Source organism: Sus scrofa, chromosome 8, assembly GCF_054392235.1.
Source record: "Sus scrofa isolate SSC_HxYL_T2T_F1_AM1 chromosome 8, Sscrofa_HxYL_maternal_Yorkshire_Landrace_v2.0, whole genome shotgun sequence".
Taxonomy (NCBI): Eukaryota; Metazoa; Chordata; class Mammalia; order Artiodactyla; family Suidae; genus Sus; species Sus scrofa.
Genome location: NC_139390.1, coordinates 1122487 through 1147500, shown reverse-complemented (window position 1 = coordinate 1147500; position 25014 = coordinate 1122487). Strand labels below are relative to the sequence as shown.

Here is a 25014-nt window from a genome sequence, read left to right as displayed (position 1 = left end):
GACCCCTCTAGCCCCTCTCCTGGCTTGTCTATCTGTCATAAATTCAATTTTACAAAGACGTCTATGGCATATTTGCATTTTCTTAAATATTCTACAAAATGTCTTAAATAACTTCTATAGGATTCCACTGAATAGATATATGCTAATTAAAACAATTTCTCAAATGCCTTCTTAAAAAATATCTTTAACCCGAATCTGTTTCCTTAGGATAAACTCTTGGAAGAAGAATTTTGAGGTCAAAGAGTATAGGCACATTTTTTTTTGTCTTTTGTCTTTTTAGGGCCGCATTCACGGCATATGGAGGTTCTCAGGCTAGGGGTCTAATCAGAGCTGTTGCTGCCTACAGCAGAGCCACAGCAACGCAGGATCGAAGCTGCATCTGCGACCTACACCACAGCTCAGGGCAACGCCGGATCCTTGACCCACTGAGCAAGGCCAGGGATAAAACCCGCAACCTCATGGTTCCTAGTCAGATTCGTTAGCCACTGCGCCACGACGGGAACTCCCCTCTCCCATTTTTTTTGACCTTTAATTATGTTAATTCTTTTTAATGTTCAAATATTTAAAATTTTATACCATAAAATCCATTAGTCCTTTCATTGCTTGCCTTTAATTCTCATCTTTAAAATACTACTTCCCATCCCCCAATTGTATAGTCAAGTACGTTTTCCTGGATTTTGTTATTTAATTCGTTACATTGAAATGCTTGGTCTCTATGGAACTAACTCAGCTTGTGGTGCTTGGTAGGGATTGGCCTTCATTTTATGAGTTTCAGGTTTGCAGGGCTGAGATCCCCACATTCAACAGTTAATGACACATCACCTTTGGTCCTGGAGAGCCCCTTTGATGAGATTGTAAACAAAATAACATACCGTAAGATACCTTTGGTGTTAAAAAAAATCATAGGAAGTTAGGGAATGTTTGGAATTTAATGATAGTCACAGTATGTGAAATTTTGTGAGACATTAAAGCAGTACTTAGGGAAAATTTAGAACTTTAAATACATTTTTCAGGAAATGGAAAATGTTTTTGTTGTTGTTTTTATCCTCATGTATGTTTATCTTCATTGATGGGGAAACTGCCTGGAGAACATTGATCTAAAAAAGTGGTTTACAGAACCACGCATACAGTCAGATCCCATGCATGAGAAATCCGAAGCAAAAGCACCAAGAGATAGCTGGATGAATGGGCCCCCAGATGGTCATTGTTTTACAATTAGTATGCATCAGTTTAACACAAATGGTGAAGTGACAGGTACATGGCAAAGTGACGAGGTACATGGCAAAGTGATGTGGTACATGGCGAAGTGACGTGGTAGATGGTGAAGTGACGTGGTACATGGTGAAGTGACGTGGTACATGGTGAAGTGATGTGGTACATGGTGAAGTGACGTGGTACATGGTGAAGTGATGTGGTACATGGCGAAGTGACGTGGTACATGGCGAAGTGACGTAGATGGTGAAGTGACGTGGTACATGGCGAAGTGACTTGGTAATGGCGAAGTGACGTGGTACATGGCGAAGTGACGTAGATGTGAAGTGACGTATATGGCGAAGTGACGTAGATGCGAAGTGACGTGGTACATGATGAAGTGACGTACATGGTGAAGTGACGTGGTACATGGCGAAGTGACGTGGTACCTGGCGAAGTGATGTGGTACCTGGCGAAGTGACGTAGATGCGAAGTGACGTGGTACATGGTCACACCATTGAGCAGCATCTCACCTGGACCCTCATCCATGTCCTATGTGGGAAGAGCCATTGCCATGGATGCAGTAGGTCAAGGCCCTTTATTAGCCCCCCACCCACCCCGGCTTTGTACAGTAGCTGCACTGTTGCCAGGAAATGGAAAATGTTAAAAACAAATAAAATAAGTATTCAGCTCAATAAGCTGGAAGAAGAACAACAAATCCACATACGCACACAAAAAAGATAATTTGTAAAAGGCAGAAATTTTAAAAATCGAGGATAAAAGAGAAAAAAGTTAAAAATGCTAAATATTATCCTTTTATTATTAATTTCTTAGCACATTTTACTGCAGTTAAGAATATGATTTGTGTAATATGGCCCTTTGGTGGTTAATGAGCTTCATTTTTGGCCAAGTACGTATCCTTACATTATTAGTCAAGGGGTTCTCTATATGTCTAACAGCCCAAACTTACTAATTGCTCTGTTAAGAGCTTTGGTTTCTCTGCTTTTTGTTTGCTTGCTTGCTTGTTGGGTCTACAAGTTTCTGAGAGCAGTATGCCAGAATCTCCAATTATAATTGTTGATCTGCATATTTTTCCCTGTGGTTTTGTAAGTTTTTTCTTTAGAGATTTCAAGGCTGAATTGTTAGGAGATGGATGTATCTTCTTGTTTTCTTTTCACCAGAATATAATCTCCTTTGTCCTTTAAGACTTTTCTTGGTTTAAATTAAATTTTGGTCAATGTTAAGATTTATTTTGGAGCATATTTGACTTGCATATTTTTCCTATTTTTATTTTAACCCTTGTCTCTTTTTGTACATAATATTGAAATTTTAAAATTCAATCTATGAGTCCCTTTCTCTTAATTGCTGAATTAATATTTGTTGTGATTACTGATACATTAAGGCTTTTCTGTCTTCTTATGTCATATTTTCAATGTACTGAGTTTTCTTTGTCTTTCCTATTTTCATTGTTAGGTCATGTTTCCTTCCACTAGCTTAAGATTTTGCATCTAGATTTATGCAAGCAAGCTGGCCATAACTGTCCGTTCTTTTAATTTCCTTATCAAGGTCTTTTTTGTTTGTTTGTTTTTGTTTTTTGGCCACAACACATATAGCATATGAAAGTTCCCAGGCCATGGACTGAATCTGAGCCACAGCTTTGATCTACACTGCAGCTGCTGCAGTGCCATTTCCTTTAACCCACTGCACCAGACCAAGGATCCAACCCATACCTCTACAGCGACCCGAGCTGCTTCATCAGATGCTCAACCCACTGTGCCACAGCAGGAACTCCTTGTCAAATTTGTAAGTTAGGAAGTAGTCCTTCTTTTTTCATTCTCTGGAAGAGTTTATATAAAAGTGGTCTTGTTTCTTCCTTTAATGATTAAAGGCAATCATCAGTGAATTGGCTGAGCCTAGGGTTTTGGGGGGAATTCACCTTATTTAATAGTTCTGTGATGGCTTAGATTTTCTCCTACTTCATTAGTTTTGGCTTATTGTGTTTTATAGCAAACTCGTCCACTTTGCCTGTTTTTCCAGATTAACTGGCGTGAAGTTGCTCCTATGGTCTCTCTCTATCATCTGTGGGGCCTGTAATGATATTCCCTTGTCCTTCTTGGCATTGATAACTATGCCTTCCCTTTTTTGTTTTTATTCAGCCTTTCTAGGGACTTTTAAATTTTATTAATCTTTTCAAAGAGCCAACTGTGTCTTTGTAAAATCTCTTTATTATACTTTATTTTCTATTGTATTAACTTCTTCTCTTTAGTATCTCCTTCCTACTTTCTCTGTACTTATGTTGTCCTTTCTTTTTCCAACTATCTGTTATGGTATTTAGACCACTGATTTTAAGCCTTTCTTCTTTTCTAATACGGACTTAAGGTTATAATTTTCTTTCTGAGAATGACTTTAGCTGTATTATATATTTTGGTATAAAAATGCTTTCTAATTTCCATTGTGATTTCTTCTTTGACTCAAGCCTCACTGAGTGGTACAGTTCGGAATTTTCTAGTTTTGTTTTATTGTTGCTGAGGATGAGTTTCGGTGTATCTCCACTATGATGGAAAGCACACTGTAGGATTTTGAGCCTTAGAAATGTGTTTAAATTAAAGCAGAGTTGATTTACACCGTTATGTTAGTTTCCAGTGCACGGCAAAGTGGTTCAGTCACACATTTGCATGTGGGTATATATCTTTTTTATTCTTTTCCATTATAGTTTATCACAAGATACTGACTATGGGAGTTCCCACTGTGGCTCAGCGGGTTAAGAACCCAACTAGTATACATGAGGATGGGGGTTCAATCCCTGGCCCCACTCAGTGGGTTAAGGATCCGGTGTTGCCGCAAGCTTCAGCATGGGCATGGCTGTGGCATAGGCCGGCAGATGCTGCTCTGATTTGACCCGTAGCCTGGGAACTTCCATCTGCCACAGAAACAGCCCTATTAAAAAAAATTTTTTTTGGCGTTCCCGTCGTGGTGCAGCAGAAACAAATCTGACTAGGAACCATGAGGTTGTGGGTTCGATCTCTGGCCTCACTCAGTGGTTTGAGGATCCGGCGTTGCTGTGAGCCATGGTGTAGGTTGCAGACGCGGCTCGGATCCTGCGTTGCTGTGGCTCTGGTGTAGGCCGGTGGCTACAGCTCCGATTCGACCCCTAGCCTGGGAACCTCCATATGCCACGGGAGCGGCCCAAGAAATAGCAAAAAGCCAAAAAAATTTTTTTAATGGGCAGAAGAACTGAATAGACATTTTTCCGAAGAGAAAATGCAGATGGCCAACAGGCACATGAAGTGATGCTCAGCATCACTGCTTACTTATCAGGGAAATGCAAAGCAAAACCGCAATAAGAGTATCACCTCACATCTGTCAGAGTGGCTATTACCAAAAAGAACACAAGTGTTGGCAAGGATGTGAGAAAAGATGCCCATGTACACCGCTGGTGGAATGTAAATCAATACAGCCACGGTGGAAGACAGTATTGAGGTGGCTCAAAAAACTAAAGCTAGAACTGCCATATGACCCAGCAATCCCACTCCTGCACATGTATCCAAAAAACCCAAAAGCATTAATTTGAGGATACATGCATCCCAGTGTTCAAAGAAGCATTATTTGCAGTAGTCGAATATGAGCAGAACCGAAGTGTCCACCAACAGTTGAAGGGACCAAGAGGATGTGGCACTTATATACAGTGGAGTACTACTCAGCCATAAAATGACGCTTTGCCATTTGCAACAACTTGGATGGGTCTAGAGGGTATTATACCAAGTGAAATAAGTCAGGCAGAGAAAGACCATACTGCATGATATCACTTATATGTGTAGTCTGAACAATACATAAACTAATGGATAAAACAAGAAAGAAGCAGACTCGCAGATAGTAGAGAACAAATGAGTGGTTATCGGTGGGGAGAGGGAAGGGAGGAGGGCACTATAGGGCTGGGGAACTGAAGCACAAACTATTGGGTGTAAGACCTAAGGCTATATTTTGCAACACGGGGAATATAGCTAATAGTTTATAATAACTGTAAATGGAGCATAACCTTTAAAACTTTTGAATCACTGTATTATACACTTAACATAATATTTATGTCAACTGTACTTAATTTGGAATTTTTTTCGTAAATAAATAAACTTTTATCTTTTTTTTTCACGGCCACACCTGCAGCATAGGGCAGTTCCTGGACCAGGGAGTGAATCCTAGCTGCAGCTGTGACAGTGCCAGATCCTTTAACCCACTCCATGGGGCCGTGGTTCAAACCTGCACCTCGGCAGCAGCCCACGCCACTGCAGTCAGATTCTTAACCCCCTGTGCCATAAGAGGAACTCTAAATGGTATTTTGTAAGCAGCCTATAGTTGGGTTTCAGAATTTTGTTCAGTGAGACTATTATATTCTTTTAGTTAGAGACTTCAGTCTTTTAAATTTAATGCAATCACATATTTTTTGTAGGTGTAATTATTTGTCCTGTTTTATTTTCTACTTTCTCTTCTTTCCTGCCTTCCTTTGGATTCCTGACTTTTTCTCAATTGCCGTCTTTCAATATTCGCATAATGGTTAGAATACATCATGAGTCATTGACCGACTCATCACGACCCGCCTTATGTTAGTACTTTACCGCTGCCCAGGCAGTGCCCAAGCATGCCAGAGCCTTTCGCCTCTCGTCACCCCTTCCTACCCTTTGTGTTAGTCCTGATCACACATTTTACTCTCCGTCCATGTGAACCCTGCGCGGTGACACCGTTGTCCTTTGCCCTCAGGGATGGCTCCTTATCAAATGTTCTCCATCCCAGGTCGTCTAAAGTCTTCGGCGTCCTCATCGTTTATCCCTTTCCATCTTTCTACCACCGACCATTCTGTGTTTTTATATGTACGTTTTCGGGTTTTGGTTTTGGGGTTTTTTTGCTTTTTAGGGCCACACCATGGCATATGGAGGGGAACCAACTGGAGCTGGAGCTGCCGGCCTGCGCCAGAGCCTCAGCAACGCCAGATCCGAGCCGCATGTGCAACCTACACCACAGCTCATGGCAACGCCGGATCCTCAACCCACTGAGTGAGGCCAGGGATCGAACCCACAACCTCATGGTTCCTAGTCGGATTCCTTTCGGCTGCACCACGATGGGAACTCCATGTTTTTATGTGTGTGGTATAACTTTTCTAGGCAATGTTTTCACAACATAATCCATTCTGACAATCTTTATCTCTAACTGGAGCATCTTGCTCATTTATATGTAATGTAATTGCTCTTAGTATTGTTTTCCATTTGTCCTACTTTTTCTGTACTTCTTTTTCTCTCTCTTTTTGCCCTTTTTGGGATTAAGTATCTTCTGTTATTCCACCTGTCACCTTGTTGGTATATCCTCTTTCACTGTTCTTTTAGAAACTGCTCTGGAGGTTATCGTAAGCATCCTTCACTTGGAAAAACGTGCTGCGGAGTCATACATCTGCCACCTCTCAGACTCTACAACACTTTCACTCCCTTTACCTCCCCCTCCTGCCTTTTGTACTATTGTTTTCGTGTGTTTTAATTCTGCATAAATTTTGGACTGTACAAAACGTTATGATATGGCTCTGTAAGTCAATATTCATTTTACCTTTACTCGTAATACCCTTTCATTGCTCTTTATTCCTTCCTGCAGCTGCATGCTTTCACATGGAATCACTTTCTTCTGTCTTAGCATTTCTATCAGTGCAGGTATTCAGGTGACAAATTGTCTCAGTTTTTGTTTGCCTGAATTTTTTTTCTTTCTTTCTTTCTTTTTTTTTTTTGGTCTTTTTAGAGTCGCACCCGCGGCATATGGAGGATCCCAGGCTAGGGGTCTAATTGGAGCTGTAGCCATTGGCCTACACCACAGCCACAGCAACACGGGATCCAAGCTGGGTCTGTGACCTACACCACAGCTCACAGCAACACTGGATTCTTAACCCACTGAGCAAGCCAGGTATTGAACCCACAACCTCATGGTTCCTAGTCGGATTGATTAACCACTGAGCCAAGAGGGGAACTCCATTTGTCTGAAATGTTTTTATTCTACTTTTGTTTTTGAGGAATATTTGTGCAGGATATAGAATTCTAATTTGGCAAGTTTTCAGGGTCTTTTTTAGCATCTTGATGATTCCATTCCTTTTTTTTTTTTTCTATTTTTTCATTATTTTTGTCAAAAAGTCACTGTTGGTTGTATTGTTGCTGCTTTGGAGGCAATCAGTCATTTATTCTAGCTGTTTTTAAGATTTTCCCCGCTGTCTTTGGTTTTCAGCAGGTTTGTATTATGCTTAGATGTGATTTCTTTAGAGCTATCATGCTTGTGTCTGTACTGTTCCTTTTATCTATAGTTTGATGTCTTTCATCAGCTTTGGAAACTTCTCAGTTATTATCTCTTTCCTTTTTTTTTTTTTTTTTGGCTTTTTAGGGCCACACCCACAGCACATGGAGGTTCCCAGGCTGGGGCTTGAATCGGAGCTGTAGCCACCAGCCTACACCACAGCCACAGCAACGCCAGATCCAGGTCCCCATCTGCCACCTACATCACATCCTTAACCCGCTGAGGGAGGCCAGGGATTGCGTCTGCATCCTCATGGGTGCCGGTCAGATTCGCTTCTGCTAAGCCACCACAGGAGCGCCTACTATCTGCCTAAGTATCACTTCTCTCCCTCCTGTCTCCTCTCCTTCTGGGACCGTGGTCACAGCCACTTAGAACTCTTCACCGTGTTCCCTGCGTCTCTCTTGCTCTTCTCCATGTTTTCCGTCTTTTCACTTTACACGCCTCAGGCTGGGCATTTTGTCTAAGCTTCAGTTGTTCTATCCTCCATTCAGAAATCTTTTCTACAGACATGGCCAGCAGACTGTTAACGGCTGTATATGTAAACTTTAGAGTTCTTGATTGTATTTATTGTGCTTTTTAGTTCTACAACCTGCCAATTATTTTTTACAGTTTTCAATTTTTTACTCAATTTCTCAGCTTGTCGCCTAATATTACAGTCATTCTCATGTCTGTAACTGATAACTGCAGCATCTGTGTCTCCCCCAAACTGGTTTCTATTTTTTCTCTCCTGGTCTTTGGTCATTTGCTTTTGTATCCTGGAATTCCAGGTAATTTTTGATGAAATAATGTGAATGAAAAGGAGAGGTTGGCATTCTCTTGTGGTGCAGCAGGTTAAGTTTTGGGCGTTGTCAGGTCACTGCTGGAGCAAGTATTCTATCCCTGGCCCAGGCACTTCCTCATGCCACAGGCACAGCCAAAAAGAAAAAAAGAGAAAATGAGCCGTTACTTACAGCTATGAGTAGTAGCATCTTCCTCAAAGATGATTCCCTTTTGTTTTCTGGCAGGCAACTTGCCTGGGAGCAGACCGACTACTCCAGTCAGAGACGGATCCCCTGGGGAGGGGCTTCAGTCTTTGTAAAAGCGAGTCAATTTTAAGATCGCATTTCCCCCCAGAGTACTAAATCCTTTCTTTTTTTCTGTTTTTGCTTTTTAGGGCCACACCCACGGCATATGGAAGTTCTCAGGCTAGGGGTCAAATTGGAGCTACAGCTACCAGCCTACACCACAGCCACAGCAACTCTGATCAAAGCCGGAGACTGAACCCACATTCTCATGGATACTAGTCAGATTCGTTTCCCCTGAGCCACAACAGGAACTCTGCAAGGATCCTTTCTTGATAAGTGCTGAACTTCAACTTTTTCTCCAGCCCCATAGACTTCAGGAAGCTGAAATCAGCTTTCAACTATCACTTGAAAATTAGCACACTCCCCAAGGAAGAGAGTGGCCCCAAACATCAGGCTAATGTTTCTCCATGTCCCCTGCTCTGATCCACGGCCTTTCAAGTTTCTACGGCCTTGGATTCTTTTTCTTAGTGTTCTCTTATGCCCTCAAACAGATGCTTTTTAACGTTTTCTCTAGTATTTATAATTATATTACATAGAATTTGATCTACAACATGTTGCCCTGCCACCACTAAAAGTGGACAACTCTCCAGCTTGTTTAAAAGTTGTATATTTAAAATTTATTCTCAGAGTTCCCATCGTGGCTCAGTGGTTAACGAATCCGGCTAGGAACCATGAGGTTGTGGGTTCGATCCCTGGCCTCGCTCAGTGGGTTAAGGATCCAGCGTTGCCGTGAGCTATGGTGTAGGTCTCAGACACAGCGTTGCTGTGGCTGTGGTGTAGGCCGGCGGCTACAGCTTCAATTCGACCCTAGCCTGGGAGCATCCATATGCCACAGGTGCAGCCCTAAAGCAACAAAAGAGATGAAAATAAATAAAAATAAAATCTATTCTCATGCTTTTTGCCCTGAAGAATCATACCTATTCATTTCTCCATTTGTTCACTCACTAAACACGTACTGAATATTTTCTGCGTTCCAGTCACTGTTTAGGTGCTAGGTAAGTATCCGTGTTCTTTTGTCCATCTTTTGATTACTTAAAATGATCGGTTTTCGCATCTCCCTTCTAGTAAAGCATAAGTTAGCGTGTCCTTGTGACCCTTTGTCCCCTTTCCGCTCTGCTCATGTGTTAAGACTGTCTAGCGTTTTTGTCCTGTGCAGTTACAGATTTCTCTCTTCTTTGATCTAAGCTTTTTTGAGAAAAGAAGATCAGCAACGAATTTGCCAAAATACCGCACTCCCCTTACTTCCCGTATCTCTTGTAACAACCCCTGAGATTATTTCTTCTTTACTGGAATATTTCTGAGAGTTGTCTCTGAGGATCTTTGTATGGCGAACTTTCACACCCATCGTATGTTTATCAAGTTCGGTTTCCTGATGAAGTTCTTTCTTCCATGTGAATTTTAGCATCACCCTACCTAGTTCTGTAAAAAAAAAAACCTTGCTAGTATTTTTACTGAGATCACATTAAATTCACAAAATAACCTGGGGAGAGCTGACATCTTGATGAAGTTGAGACATTTCAATCAAGAGCAAAGGATGCTTGGAAGTTCTCGTGCGGTACAGCAGGTTAAGGATCAGGCATTGCCACACGTGCACCGTAGGTCACAGCTGCAGCCCGGATTCAGTCACTGGCCCAGGAACTTCCATATGTGCCCGTGCAGCCAAAAAAAAAAGAGAGAGAGAGTTCCTGTCGTGACCCAGCAGAAACGAATCCGACTAGGAACCATGAGGTTGTGGGTTCAGTCCCTGGCCTCACTCCGTGGGTTGAGGATCGTCATTGCCGTGAGCTGTGAGGTAGGTCGCAGACAGGCTCGGATCTGGCGTGGCTGTGGCTGTGGTGCAGGCCGGCAGCTGCAGCTCTGATCGGATCCCTAGCCTGGGGACCTCCACATGCCACAGGTGCAGCCCTAAAAAGCCAAAAAAAAATATCAAGGGCTGCTTCTCCGTCTGATCAAATCTATTTTGTGTCCTACAGGAGGTTTTAAGGTTTCTTCATGTGGGTTAGCACATCTCTTGTCAAGTTCACTCCTGAGTGTTTTATCTTTTTTGTTAATATTTTAAACGAGACTTCTCTCCTCTTATGTCTTCATACTGTTATTAACTGCATATGTGAAACTATTGACTTATGTTAATCTCGTTTCCTGCTACTTTGCTGAATGATTCTGTTCTCTAAGGATTTCAGGAATACTCTCATGTCATCCGCAACTAGACACAGTTTTTCAGTTCTTATGCCTCCGCCTATTTGGCTAATACAGTTGACCCTCACACAAAACGGGTTTGGGTGCTGAGCCCCCACACTGTCAAAAATCTGTGTATAACCTACGAATCCCCCAATTCAACTACAGAGAGAGCCCATCGTAGTTAGGAAAACCTTCTTTTACTAGAAAGCGTGTCCAAATTCAAGTTTACTGAAATTTTAAACTTAGCCCCAACCATGCACAAAATTCTCATTGTCCACTTGCCACAAACCTTCCATACTTTTTGTATGGACCAGAGCCTTACTGACAACACAAACAGTCGATTAGCACGTCTTTTCCAGGTTATTCTTGCAACAGAGTAAGCTAGAGAAAAGAAAATGTTATTAAGAAAATCGTAAAGACGAGAAAATACACTTGTAGTAAGTCCTATGCTGCGTTTCTCGATACCGTATGGTTACAAGATGGACTGTCCGTCCCTGTGTCCATCAGTGTTGTCGCCTATGATACAGGATGTGAGACGGATGACTAGACGTCCAAAGTGAAGAGACAGTGTGGGAGAGAAACTCATATTCACCCACAGGTTCCCGCAGGACGATCAAGCCTTGGCAAGGAAGGAGCAGCAGTACGACTGCTTCCTGGTGGCCCAGCCTGTGCCCTAACTGGTTATGAGATTTTCGTGGCGGACGGCATTCGTCCTCTTTGTGATACGGTGCTGGAAACACTGTCACTTTAAAAAAACCCACTTCCCTGGGGTGATAGGCCGATGCGCAGTTTCGCCGGTCGGGAGAGAGGTTAGCGTACTGTGCAGTGATAGAATTTTTGAAAGCAAAGTTATAAAACAGGAAAGCAAACCATTAATTTGACATTAAGTACGATCCCGTCATGCCTGGGTAAGGACAGGCTGTCCCCCGCAGGACAGGCCTCCCGACCCCGTGAGCCCTTCCGCACTGAGCACGGCGCAGAGACATCGCGCGAGCTCGTGGATTTTCACACGAACACACACACTCACACACGACAGGCAAGGTTATTCACGTTTCACACAAAGACACACACACACAACAGGTAAGGCTGTTAACTTTTCACGAGGACACGCGCGTGCACACCGACAGGTGGGTCAACTGTCCGCCGTGGTGGTGACTTGCTGAAGCGGAGGTGGACGTGGCTCATCACCATCGCCTGCATCCCCTCTGCAGGGGCGGGGCTGAGCCGCAGGAGGAGAGGGTGTCTGGCATCTTGGGTGGGGCGGGGCGCGGAGGGAGGCAGGAGAGCAGGCCCCCGGGGTACCTTCGAGGAAATACACGGACGTTTCTGCCTGACGTTCTGCTTTTCACCGCTCGGAAGGCATCCCCGGACGGCACCAGCCCTTCTTCCACCTGCTGCTTTGGTGTCGGTGCCCTTGCCCAGCGGCGTCCGTGTGATGAAAGGAGTCCGAAGCCGTCCTGAATGACTGGACCCTTCCCAGATACCTGATGTCCCCTTGTTCCGGGCGCTGCTTCCTCTGCGCCCCCCTCGTCAGCTGGCGCCCATCTCTGTCAAAGCAGCTTCTCTTAATTCCTTTGCTGTGGCGTCTGGTAGGTCTTGGATTTCTCCAAGATCTGTGTCTTGAAGGCCCCCCCCCCCGCCGCCGCCCCCACACGCTCTTTTGTCCAGCCCACAGGTGCTTTCCTGGCCTCCTTGCTCGGCCCTGTCTCGAGTCCTGCGAAACAGGCAAGGCACATCTGGACACAGTTCTCCCCAGCAGGACTGTGTGGTTTGGGGCTTGATGGCTTTCACAGCGTTTTCCTAGCGACAATGGCACCTGCGATGGGTGACCTTCCAGGCGGCGTGACGTTCTCGCTGTTGGGCTAACACTGAGTTGCCAATCCATGGAAACCATGGGGCACCCTGTGCCGTGAGCCTTAAAGGTGCTCGGGACCCTGACCTGGAGGCCGAATAGGGACTTTGTGTTCGGGAGCAAATAGCCCACTTGACACCTTCGGGACTGAACGCGTGGGTTCTAGGTGTTCGGGGAGAACTGCCCAACATCAGAAGAACTTTAAAAGGCAGTCCCTTACTGGCGAAACACTCCCTGACATGAGGGACAAAGCAGCAAGGTAGCCGGTGCAGAGACAGCGTTCTCGGGGCCCAGGCTTCGAGTTCTGCGCCCGGACGCCAGGTCTTGCTCTTCCTCTCCCTTCCTGCCCCGGGGAGCTTTCTAGGTGAGGGCGTCCTGACCACAGAGCAGTGCGGTTGGCTGAACCCTTCCTGCCTTCCTGCCTTCCTGCCTTCCTGCCTTCCTGCCTTCCTGCCGGCGCTGGCCTCTCTTCCTTACGAACAAATGCCCTTTGTGGCATTTTGTCCCCAGAATAGAGCGCTTTCGTCTGCATTAGAAACCTGTTCGGGCAGGCGTCCTTTCTCCCCACTTATGTTCTTCACAGCATCTGGGACCCTGTCCACTGCCTCTTGGTTGGCAGACGCTGCTTCTCTTGTTATCTTGACGTTTTTAAGCCAAACCTCTTACGAAAAGCATCAAGCTGCCCTTTGCTGGATTAAATCCTCCAGCCTTAGATCCTCCCCCCCCTTCCACTTAAAGTTGTCACGTGGTGACTGTGCTTTTCCTCGCGTCATGCTAGAGTCTGCAGCAATCCTGAACCCACATAAAAGCCAAATTTTGAATACAAGATAAAAAGGTGTTTTGCAAAAAGTGCAAAGATTTTGTGCCTGTCGGTGGAGCTGCAGCGACAGCTTCAAGACTTTCCTTTTCTTTCTTTACAATGGTCCGCCAGCTGGCTTCATTCATCTCGAAAGGAGGCAGCCTCTGTGGCAGACCACCAGCTACTGCGCACATCACGCGGTCCACCTCTCTCCACGGCCATGACTTTTCTCTGCGTCTTGGGAGCACTTTCCGCATCGCTAGTGGCACTTCATGCGCCCCGTGGTATTACTGCACAAAACGTGACGACAAGTACGTGAGAGCTACGGCACATCACTTTTTACTTCCATTCGCAGCCTGCTGGGAGACAGACCGCTCACGTGGAGATGACAGGCGCCCCAGGGCATTGAAAATGGGTGGCGAAGAGCAAGCTCAGTCCAGTAGCAATGGGAGGGGCCGGAGGTGAAGGCAGCCGCACCGTTAATCGACACAGTTGGGTTCAGTTCTGCCTCTTTCCCTTTCTTTACGTTTCTCTCCACTGTGAAGGCACCAACCACGCTGTGTTTGTGTGCTTGAGTGTTGATAAATGTTAACATTTTATAATAGATATGTGACTTTTTATGATAGCAAGTGATAAACTAGTAACTACATGTATTTTATGCATTCATGACATACCTTTCTTTCTTTCTTCATTTCTTTATTTTTTATTGAAGTATAATTGATTTACAATGCTGTGCCAATTTCTCCTGTGGAGCAAAGTGACCCAGCCATACATAAATACATACATTTTTACAGTATTTTCCGTCACGGTCTGTCCCAGGAGAGTGGATAGAGTTCCCCGTGCTGTACAGCAGGACCTCATTGCTTATCCATTCTAAATGGAATAGTTTGCATCTACTAACCCCAAACTCCTCGTCCATCTTGCTCCCTTCCCCAACCTCCTTGGCAAACACAGTTGTTTTTTTTTTTTTTTTGTCTTTTTGTCTCTCTTTTTTGTTGTTGTTGTTGTTGTTGTTGCTATTTCTTGGGCCGCTCCCGCGGCATATGGAGGTTCCCAGGCTAGGGGTTGAATCGGAGCTGTAGCCACCGGCCTACGCCAGAGCCACAGCAACGCGGGATCCGAGCCGCGTCTGCAACCTACACCACAGCTCACGGCAACGCCGGATCGTCAACCCACTGAGCAAGGGCAGGGACCAAACCCGCAACCTCATGGTTCCTAGTCGGATTCGTTAACCACTGTGCCACGACAGGAACTCCGCAAACACAGTTTGTTCTCTCTGTCTGTGAGTCTGTCTCTGTTTTGTAGACAGGGTCATTTGTGCCATATTTTAGATTCCACGTGTAAGCGATATGGTGTCTGCCTTTTTCTTTCTGACTTAGCATGATTATCTCTAGTCGTATTCATGTTGCTACAAGTGGCATTATTTTCTTCTTTTTATGTCTGAGTAGTATTCCATTGAATATACATACCACATCTTCTTCTTTTTTTTTTTTTTTTTGTCTTTTGTCTTTTTTTTGTTGTTGTTGTTGTTGTTGTTGTTGTTGCTATTTCTTGGGCCGCTCCCACTGCATATGGAGGTTCCCAGGCTAGGGGTTGAATCGGAGCTGTAGCCACCGGCCTACGCCAGAGCCACAGCAACGCGGGATCCGAGCCGCGTCTGCAACCTACACCACAGCTCACAGCAACGCTGGATCGTTAACCCACTAAGCAAGGGCAGGGACCGAACCCGCAACCTCATGGTTCCTAGTGGGATTCGTTAACCACTGCGCCACGACGGGAACTCCATACCACATCTTCTTAATCTGTTCCTCCATTAGTGGAGGTTGTTTCCATATCTTGGCTATTTTGAATAATGATGCAGTGAACTTTAATAGGGGTGCACGTATCTTTGTTGTTGTTGTTGTTGTTGTTTTCGGCTGCACCAGAGGCATATGGAAGTTCCCCAGCCAGGGATTGAATCCGAGCTGCAGCTGTGACCTACAGCTGCAGCAACACCAGATCCTCAACTGGCTGTGGCACAGCAGGAGCTCCTTACATCTTTTTGAATAGTTTTGTCCAGCTATATGCCCAGGAGTAGGCATGTGGTAGTTCTATTTTTAATTTTCCGAGGAACTGCCGTGCTGGGGTCCACAGCGATTAGGCCAATTTCCGTTCCCACCAACAGTGCAGGAAGGTTTCCTTTTCTCCACCCTCCCTCCGGCATTTGTTATTTATGGACTTATTAACGATGGCCATTCTGAGAGTTCCCCTGTGATGCAGTGGGTTAGTGAGCTGGCTTGTTTCTGTGGCATTGCCAGTTCAATCCCTGGCCCAGCTCAGCGGGTTAAGGATCCAGTGTTGCCCCAGCTGTGGCGTAGGTCACAGATGTGACTGAGATTCTGTCCCTGGCCCATGAATTTCCTCGTGCTGAGGGCAAAGCCAAGAAAGAAATGAATGATGGCCATTCTGACCAGTGTGAGGGGATACTTCATTATAGTTTTAATTTGCATTTCTCTAATAATTAGCAAAGTTGAGCATCTTTTCATGTGCCTGTTGGCCATCCATAGATCTTCTTTAGAGAATTGTTCATTTAGGTTTTCTACCCATTTTTCAATTGGGTTTTGTTGTTGTTGTTGAGTTGCATGAGTCGTTTGTATATTTTGGAGATTAAGCCCTTGTCAGTTGCATCATTTGCAACTATTTTCTCCCCTTCCCTAGGTCATCTTTTTGGTTTCCCACGGTTTCTTTTGCTGTACAAAAGCTTGCAAGTTTGATTAGGTCCCATTTTTTCATTTTCTTTTTCTCTCTGTTGCCTTGGGAGACTGACCTAAGAAAACATTTGTACAGTTGATGTCAGAGGATGTTTTGCCCGTGTTCCCTTCCAGGAGTTTGATGGCCTCTTGCTTTAGGTTTAAATTGCTCAGCCGTTGTGAGTTTATCCGTGTGTGTGGTGTGGGGGTGTGTTCTAGTCTCATTGACTTACATGCAGCTGTCCAGCTTTGCCAGCACCGCTTGCTGAAGAAACGCTCTTTCCCATTTCCCTTTCTGTCCCATTGATCTGAATGTCTGTTTTGGCACCAATACCACACTGTTTTGATTACTGTAGCTTTGAAATATTTTCTGAACTCTAATACCTAAACTTTTAAAAAATTTTTTCAATATTCAAGCTACACAGTTCACCTCCACATTTTTCTCAAATTGCTGCACATCTCAAGGGTCACTGAGCTTCCAAGACAGTGTTAAGCAGCAGTGGAGGCCGTGGGCATCCTCGCCATGGGGTCCTCATTAGTTAGAAGCTGGCTTTAGGAGTGAGGTGTTTTACTTGCTAAGTTTGAGGAAGAATCCACCTATAGGTGTTGGATTTTGACACAGGGTTTTGTTTTGTTTTGTTTTTTTGTTATTTTTTGACCTTTTAGGGCCACATCGGTGGCATATGGAGGTTCCCTGACTTGGGGTCTAATCGGAGCTGCAGCTGCCGGCCTACACCACAGCCACAGCAGTGCAGGATCCGAGCCACATCTGCAACCTACACCACAGCCCACAGCAACGCTGGATCCTTAACCCACTGAGCGAGGCCAGGAATTGAACTGCAACCTCATGGTTCCTAGTGAGCTTCGTTTCCACTGCGCCACGATGGGAACTCTGACACAGGGGTTTTTTAGGAACAGTGTAGACGACCATGTAATTTTCTCCTTAGTCCTTGTGAATTATGTTAATAGACTTCCTAACATTGAACTAACCTCGCTATCCCAGTATAAACTCTGCTTGCTTGGTTGTGGGGTGTTGTTTTCTTAATGTAGTGGTGGGCTCTGTTTGCATATGTTCTATTTAGGATTATTACAGCAGTTACTCTTCTTAGGTGATAATAGTTTATGAGTTTCCTTTTTTATGCTCTATCATGTTCCAGCACAACTGTTATACTTTCCTAGTAAAATTAATTTGGAAGTTTATCTTCATTTTCTACACTCGGAAACAATTTGTACAGCATGGGGGCTCTCTGGCTTCTAGAAATTTAGTAGAATTCCCCTTTGAAACCATCTGAACCTGCTGTTTTTGTGGGATAGTTTTATCTGTTTCCTCTGTGGACATTGGTCTCTCTCTCTTTTTCTTTTTGAGCCACACCTGCAGCATAGGGAAGTTCCCAGGCCGGGGATCAAATCTAAGTCGAAGCTGTGAAATATGCTGGATCCTTTAACCCACCATACTGGGCCGGGGATCGACCCACACCTCCACAGCAACCCAAGCTGCCGCAGCTGATTCTTAACCCCCTGCACTGCAGCGGGAACTCTGACATGGGTCTCTTCAACTTTCATCTCTACTGGGGCCAATTTTTTGACTGGAGCCAATGTTTATAACTGTTTCTTAAGAAATTATCCGTTTCCGGAGTTCCGTTCGTGGCTCAGTGGTTAATGAACCCAACAGGATCCATGAGGATGTGGGTTCAATCCTTGGCCTCAACTCAGTGGGTTAAGGATCAGGCGTTGCTGTGGCTGGCATGCAGGCTGGCAGCTATAGCTCCAATTTGACCCCTAGCCTGGGAATTGCCATATGCTACAAGTGCTGCCCTAAAAAGAAAATAGGAAAGGAAGGAAGGAAAAGGAAAGGAAAGGAGAACAGAACTTCAGACAGAGGAAGACTTTGTGGTGTCTCACCTGGCACACCCCACACCCACTGACGGCAGCCCCTTTCCCAGGGCTGCACCCTGTTCCCGCTCAGAGAGCAAGCAGACCTTTTTTGCAAAGAACAGTGTTGTCTGAGGGCTGCCCGAAGGCCTGGGCGCATTGCTTCCTGCATGGAGCTCTCCCCGGAGGAAACCTTGTAAGGTCAGCTCCTTGGAGCAGCGGCTCTCGGTGGGGCCGGCAGGAGCCGGGAAGGCTTGGGAGGAAAAGCTGGGGAGAGAGAGTCTCTGGTGCCTCTGGAAAACCTGGAGCCTCGTGCAGGCTCGGCTCCCTCGCCAGCGCCCTGAGCTGACCCTCAGCTTCACCCGACCCCGCCGCAGGTCCGGGCCCAGCACCACAGGGGCGCCTGGTGCGGAGCCGCCCACAGGCAGCAGACAGGCTGCTTTTCCCGGGTTCTTCTCCCTTTTCTGTCTCTCTGTCTCTGTTAGTCTGACGTTCTCACTCCATCAGGGAGACTGGGGCGCGGCACAACCAGGCCAGGAGGCTCTGGCAAGGAGGGACCCCAGAGGCCCGCTGGCCCCTGGGCTTCGCAGGCTCTGTCTGCATCTTTGGTGATCGCTGTGGTTGTGCGCCATCAAAGTTGGGTTGATTCTTCTCCGAGTGCTGGAGCCCTAGGGTGGGGCTCGCCCACCACCCTTCCTTCTGTGGGAGACAAGGCACAGACCGCTCAGCCAATCTGCAGAGGGGCCAGAACCAGCCCCCCACCCCACCGCAGCGCCCACTGGCAGGCCCCAGGCCCCACAGCCACAGCAATGCTAGACGTTGGAATTTCCTGCAACCTATCCCACAGCTCAGGGCAATGTCAGATCCTCAACCCACTGAGTGAGGCCAGGGATCGAACCTGCGTCCTCATGGATACTAGTCGGGTTCCTTTCTGCTGAGCCACAATGGGAACTCCTGGAGCCATTTTTTGGTTTTGAGTGTGGACACCCTGAAATCTGGCTGTGCAGCCGCTGTGGCCTCACCATCAGCATCTGTTTGGAGGCCTGACAGATCCTGCAGGTGTTGACGGTCCCCCTACCATGTGACGTGGTCCTTGGGGTACGAGGGGCTGTGTGTGGACATGGCCCCTGGGGTACGAAGGGCTGTGTGTGGACATGGCCCCTGGGGTACGAGGGGCTGTGTGTGGCTTGGACCCCGAGGGCCTCTGCAGACAGGGCTCCGGCGCCCTAACACACCGTCTTTCTATGCAGGAAGGGCATTTCCCCAGAACACGTGACACAGGCCGACAGGGAGCAGACCAAGAAGGTGGTGTACGCGGTGGTCTACGGAGCAGGTAGGCTGCGACCGTGCGCGGGCCTGGAGCTGTGGTCCCACCTGTAGGCCAGGCGGCGATGGCTCCAGCCGCGCGCCTGGGCGTAAATGCGGCTGTGACTTAAGCCCCTCTCAGCCGTGGAGCTCATTTGAGGGCCCCTGTGCAGCCCTGTTTACACACACGTGGGGGACCGGATACCAGGCAGACCACTCCCGTCGTGAACCCCAGTGCTCCCACCCACCTTGGCCGTGAGTGTGGAGGCGCCCCACCCCCCCATCACGCCCCCTGCAGGGCCCTGCCCAGCCGGATGCTCCAGGACCCGAGGCCGAGCCGGCCTGGCCCGGCCTGGCCCTCCTCCTCCCTTTAGCTTCCTGGCCGCAGCTCTCTGGGGTTCCTCCGTTTTCCTCCCTCTTGGTCCTGCTGAGTCAGTGGGGCTGAAGGCGCTGGGGCCAAGGGAGAGCGTCGGGAGAGGCTGTGGCCTGGCGGAGGCGGTGTGGACTCCTCCTCAAAGTCACGTCTCCGTCGAGGAGCAGGGTTTGTGAAAAGACCCTCAGAAGAGAGGCCTCTCCCTGCCCGGGAGCTTTGCCCTTCAGGGAAAGGCAGCCCCACTCAACAGCCTGCAGCGCAAACGCGTGGCCACCTTGTGTCTCCCCGGCGTGACTGCGCTGCCACCTGGCCTGCTTCCAGGGAGCCTCCTCCCTGGACTGAGAGTGGCTTTGCTGAGGGTGAGTCCGGAACCCACCTCGAGCCAGCCGGGCTGGCTCCTGCCACAGGCGCTGCATCCGCTGCTCCTCTGCTGGGCCCTGGCCGTGTCCACTGGGCTCGGCCCTCCTCCGCCTTCCTTGACCACTGCAGCGTCTGAACACACGGGTCCCCACCGCCTGTCTGGTCAGGAGTCCGGCACAGCTGGGCTCTGCAGGGCTGTGGTCTCAGCTGGGCTTGACCGTGGGCTGCGGCAGGCTCGGGCCTCTGGCTGGCGGGCACGTGGGGCCTTGAGGGTGGCAGGTGCTCCCCCTCCATCCTGCCCCCCGCCTCGCCCAAAGTCATCTTCCCTCCTGTTGGCTTGGCACCTTCTGGAGCGTTCATTTTATCATTTTCTGGAGAGGAAAAAGCTCCGCTTTGTAAATAAGCAGTGAGTCATTAGTCGTGCTGTTGGCAAGAAGGGTAATTTGGCCGCTTTTAGCCCTGGTGGTGACAGGCCTCCCACCCAGGCCTCCGTTTCTGCTGTTCCCACCGCCGCCGTCTAGCTCGCAGCCGGCTGCGTCTGCTCCTCACCTCAAGCGTCGGGCATCCTGGGCTGCCGGGCACCCTTTGGAAACTCAGCAGAGACGCCTTCAGCCACCTGGCTCTTGGGCGTTGATGTGGTGTTTTGCGCAAATGTGCTGCTCTCGGTGCTGGGGGCACGTGGCCGAGTCCTGGCTGGAGGTTGTAACTGTTGTGAGAATGACGACGACGACGAGAGATGGCAGAGGGCGAGGCAGGACTGGAACGTGTGCAAAGACCCTGGAAGGGGCTCCCTGCCTGGCCCCCACCTCCCCACCCCCGCCCCTGGGTGCTCCCTCCACCAGATCGGGGAGCGCCCGCGGGCCTGGCCATGGCCCAGAAGGCGGGCCGGCAGCTCCGTGCTCTTCTTCAGTCCCCTGGGTCTGTCCCGCCTGCCAGCGGGCCCCATCCAGCCTGCTGACGGGGTTCCTCCTCCAGGAAGCTCTCCTGCACTCTCCAGCCTGGCGCTGAGCTCCTGCTGCTCTTTGCGTCCCTTTGACACACGCTTCTCTTAAGTTTGCCTGCACCCCTGTCCCCGCGCGGGCCCTTGCCAGGCTCCACAGCAGGCACCGGGGTCCTGCTCACTAAGACGGAGTCTGTCGATGAGACTCACAAACCGGCCTGAGAGGCCAGCATCCAGGGGCCGGCCCACGTCCAGCGCAGTCGCTGGTGCCAGCGGAGCCCGATGCAGGGCCGGACCCACCAGGCTCAACGTCGGAGGGTGCGTGGCAGCCCATCGGGTCTGTGCCAGCGTGTTCCTGGAGGCCGCTGTGCGCCAAGCACTCACCAGGCCCCAAAGCTGTAAACTGGAGCGAGAAACTGTCGCCGTTCTGCGCCAGGCAAAGAGCACGTGGAGACAAGGCAGTGAGAGGTTCTTCCTGAACTGCAAGTGGTGCGTCGCACGCCCACAGGACGTGATCGGCCCTCTGGGGAGCCCCCCAGGGACCTTGCTCCCGGAGATGGGCCTCATGGGATTCCGGCACCAACAGCAGGAACCCGGTCAGTTGAGCCAAAGTGTGGGGGAGAGTTGTGTGGAGAGAAGGGGCTGGTGTACACGGAGCCGGGACCGGGGCTCTGACAGCCAGCGCCGTCCCACCGGGACAGGGCACAGCGGCCTCGGAGTGGGACAGACCCTCCAGCCAGGGTGTGGCAAACAGAACTGGACCCTGGGTCTCTGGCTCGGCCTCTGTCCCCGCATCCGTCAGTGCTGCCTCTCTAGGGAGCCCGCTTTCTCCCTGGGCAGGGGCCTGGCCGGCCTCTGCCCTTCACACACCCCGCAGCTCCGCGGAGGAGAGGAGAGGAGCCCTGCTCACGGCCGCGTGGCTCCCGCCAGACCGCCGGCCGTAGGCAAGACGCTCGAGTGTGATAAATAGACTAAACGGCTGCCTGAGGTCCTGAGAAGTGACCGGGAGCAGACGCGGTCGGAGGAAAGGATGGCCCGGGGGTGGGGGGTCGCATGCTCTAGCCCTTCTCCTGAAGGCACGCCTCTGTCCACGCCGTGGGCAGCTAAAATGCTGACAAGATGCCCAGGGTCTTGCTGGCTTGGAGAACCAGAGGGCAGAGTTGGGGCGACCAGCGACTCTGGAAAGTGAGGGAGGACTCTCGAAGGGGAGCCTCGTCCGGGCGTGCACCTGCCCAGGCCTCGGGCTGACCCCTCGCTGTGCACCAAGAGGGCAGACTCAGACAGCCCAGCCGGAGCCCTGCCCTCAGTTTCAGCCACGCTCACGCAGGGCAACAAAGTTCGAAGTTTGACTTTAGCCAAATTAACGGCCCTCTTTAAAAAAAAAAAATCAGTACTGCTGAGAAACAACAAAACCCAGTGTCTGCCATCTGTCATTTACAGTGTCCAGTATACAGCCCAGACTTACTAAGCATAGGAAGATGGAGTACCTGTCGTGGTGCAGTGGTTGACGGGTCCAACTGGGAACCATGAGGTTGTGGGTTCGGTCCCTGCCCTTGCTCAGTGGGTTAAGGATCCGGCGTTGCTGTGAGCTGTGGTGTAGGTTGCAGACGCAGCTCGGATCCTGCGTTGCTGTGGCTCTGGCGTAGGCCGGAGGCTGCAGCTCTGATTCGACCCCTAGCCTGGGAGCCTCCATACGCCGCGGGAGCAGCCCAAGAAATAGAAAAAGACAAAAAAAAAAAAAAAAAAGAAAGAGAAGACACGTGCTGTAACCCGGAACTAAAACATTCTAAATCAGCTACACTTCAATTTAAAAAATGAAACAAACTATTTATACTTGTATCCATATGGATGGACCTCAGAACTTGATGCCAAAGGAAAGAAGCCAGCCAGGTACAAAGGAGCATTTAGAGTACACAGTGTCTTGAACCATGAAATTCTAGAAATTCAGAATTAATTTACCCTATGGCATACTTTATGGGATAGATGTATATTTATATTTTTTTTTTGTCTTTATAGCTGCACTTGCAGCATATGGAAGTTTCCAGGCTAGGGGTCAAATTGGAGCTGCAGCTGCTGGCCCGCACCACAGCCACAGCTGCACCGGATCCTAAACCCACTGAGCAAGGCCAGGGACTGAACCTGTACCCCCGTAGAGACACGCTGGATCTTTAACCTGCCGAGTCACTATCGGAACTCCTCTGTGTACGTATTTTACCACAATAAGACCAGGAGAAGAAAATCTGCAGTGATAGAGCAAACAGCTGCTTTCCTGGGACCTGGAGTTGACTGCAACTTGGGGCGCTGTCCTGGAAATCAGGGTGCCATCCTGACCAGCGATCTTGCAATAAAGAGCTTCGCCAGAACGCCTGCATCCTCTAGGAACGGGTTATTTGGGCCCGAAGTGTCTGGCTCTAAGTAGGTACTGCAAGGACGGGAGCTCCTCAGCACCCACCTCATGATCTCGCGCTGCACCTTCCCTCTCCTGCCGCCTTCCGCCTGCCCCGGTTCTGGAAGCCAACCGCCCTCCGGACAGGCCGCGCTGCACCTTCCCTCTCCTGCCGCCTTCCGCCTACCCCGGTTCTGGAAGCCGACCGCCCTCCGGACAGGCCGAGCGCCGGGACTGCACGTGCTTCATGCCGGGCTTCGGCTGCGGCCCCTCCAGGCCCTCGGCCAGCGTCGAGTAAATAGATGTTCACTAGGCCCCAGGCCAGGCTGGCCAGCACCCAGCACTTGGTCCCCAAAGCCAAAGCCAGCACCCTCCTCACCAGTTGGAGACCAGTGGTGCCTTGGGCCTTGACTCCCTGGCTCCTCCAGGAGCCCAGCCGTGGGCTCTCTTCGCGTCGCGTGTGGTGGCCACGGCCAGGGGCCGTGCCCTCAGCCCCGCTGGTGAGCGTCGGGGCTGGCCTCTGACCGGCGGTGCTCTGGCTCTCACAGGGAGGGAGCGGCTTGCTGCCTGCCTTGGAGTTACTCTTCGGGAAGCTGCCCGGTTTGGGGAGAGTTTTTTGCAGAAGTACAAGAAAATTAAGGACTTCACCCAGGCAACCATTGCCCGGTGTCACCAGACAGGTAAGCCAGCTGCAGCCAAAGCCACCCCTCTCCCCCGCCTTCTCTGCAGCAGCCAGGGGCTCTCCCGGCCCCTGCTCCTCTGCCGAGGGGGTGAACAGATGGGAGGGGTCGATGGTGAAGCTGGGGTGATGGAGGCTGGGTGCGTGGGGACCCGTTGGGAGTCCAACCCGTGATGGAGAATTGGGACCAAAAGGCCCCATGTAGGAAGAGTCCAGAGCCAGGCTCTTCCTGAGGCAACAAAACCGAGCTCGAGTTAGAAATGGCAGATAGGCCTGCGGAGTGAGAGGACCCTGCAGCTACGGCACAGGGCAGCGTACAGGCTGCTTCACGTTCGCTCACACGCCTCAGAGACCGTCAGCTAGAGCAGGCTCCGTGACCACAGTGGAACACACGGTACCGTATCTGTACATACCCGCGTGTGCGGTCATCCACCGTACGCCCGTCGGGAAAATCACCGCACTCCTAAGTGATGTAGGATTTTAAAAAGAAGTCCTGTTGTAGCTCCGAGGGTTGCGCACCCAACCAGTATCCCTGGGGAGGCGGGTTCGATCCCTGGCCTCCCTCAGTGGGTTACGAATCCAGCATTGCCATGAGCTGTGGTGTAGGCCGGCAGCTGCAGCTCTGCTGGGAACTTCCATATGTCGCCAGTGTGGCCCTAAAAAGACAAAAAAAGAGGAAGAAAAACTGTGAGACACAGCCAAGCTAACCTTCACTTAGCGATAAAGGCATTCTTGAAAAGAATGTTTTAAAAAGAAAACAGTAAGCCAGCTATAATGAAAAAAATGTAAATCATTATATAAAGGAAAAAATAAAAAAATAAAGAAGGGAGTTCCCATCATGGCACAGCAGAAACCAGTCCGACTAGGAACCATGAGGATTCAGGTTCAATTCCTGGCCTGGCTCGGTGGGTTAAGGATCCGGTGTTGCCTCGTGAGCTGTGGTGTAGTTGCAGACTCAGCTCAGATCTGGT

General features: G+C 49.1%; 1 protein-coding gene across 32 annotated transcripts in view; it reads left to right on the top strand.

The window, feature by feature from the left end:
• The window catches only part of POLN (DNA polymerase nu), a 129499-nt gene that overhangs the window by 85824 nt on the left and 18661 nt on the right, over positions 1-25014 (top strand). For all 32 annotated transcript variants that reach the window (XR_014812040.1, XR_014812041.1, XR_014812044.1 and 29 more), the window contains 2 exons: positions 19251-19333; positions 23913-24044. Coding sequence is in view for 27 of the 32 variants with exons in the window: in XM_084971251.1 (XP_084827377.1) it covers positions 19251-19333; positions 23913-24044 (215 nt within the window). In the remaining 5 variants the exon portion in view is untranslated. The remainder of the gene's footprint in view (positions 1-19250; positions 19334-23912; positions 24045-25014) is intronic.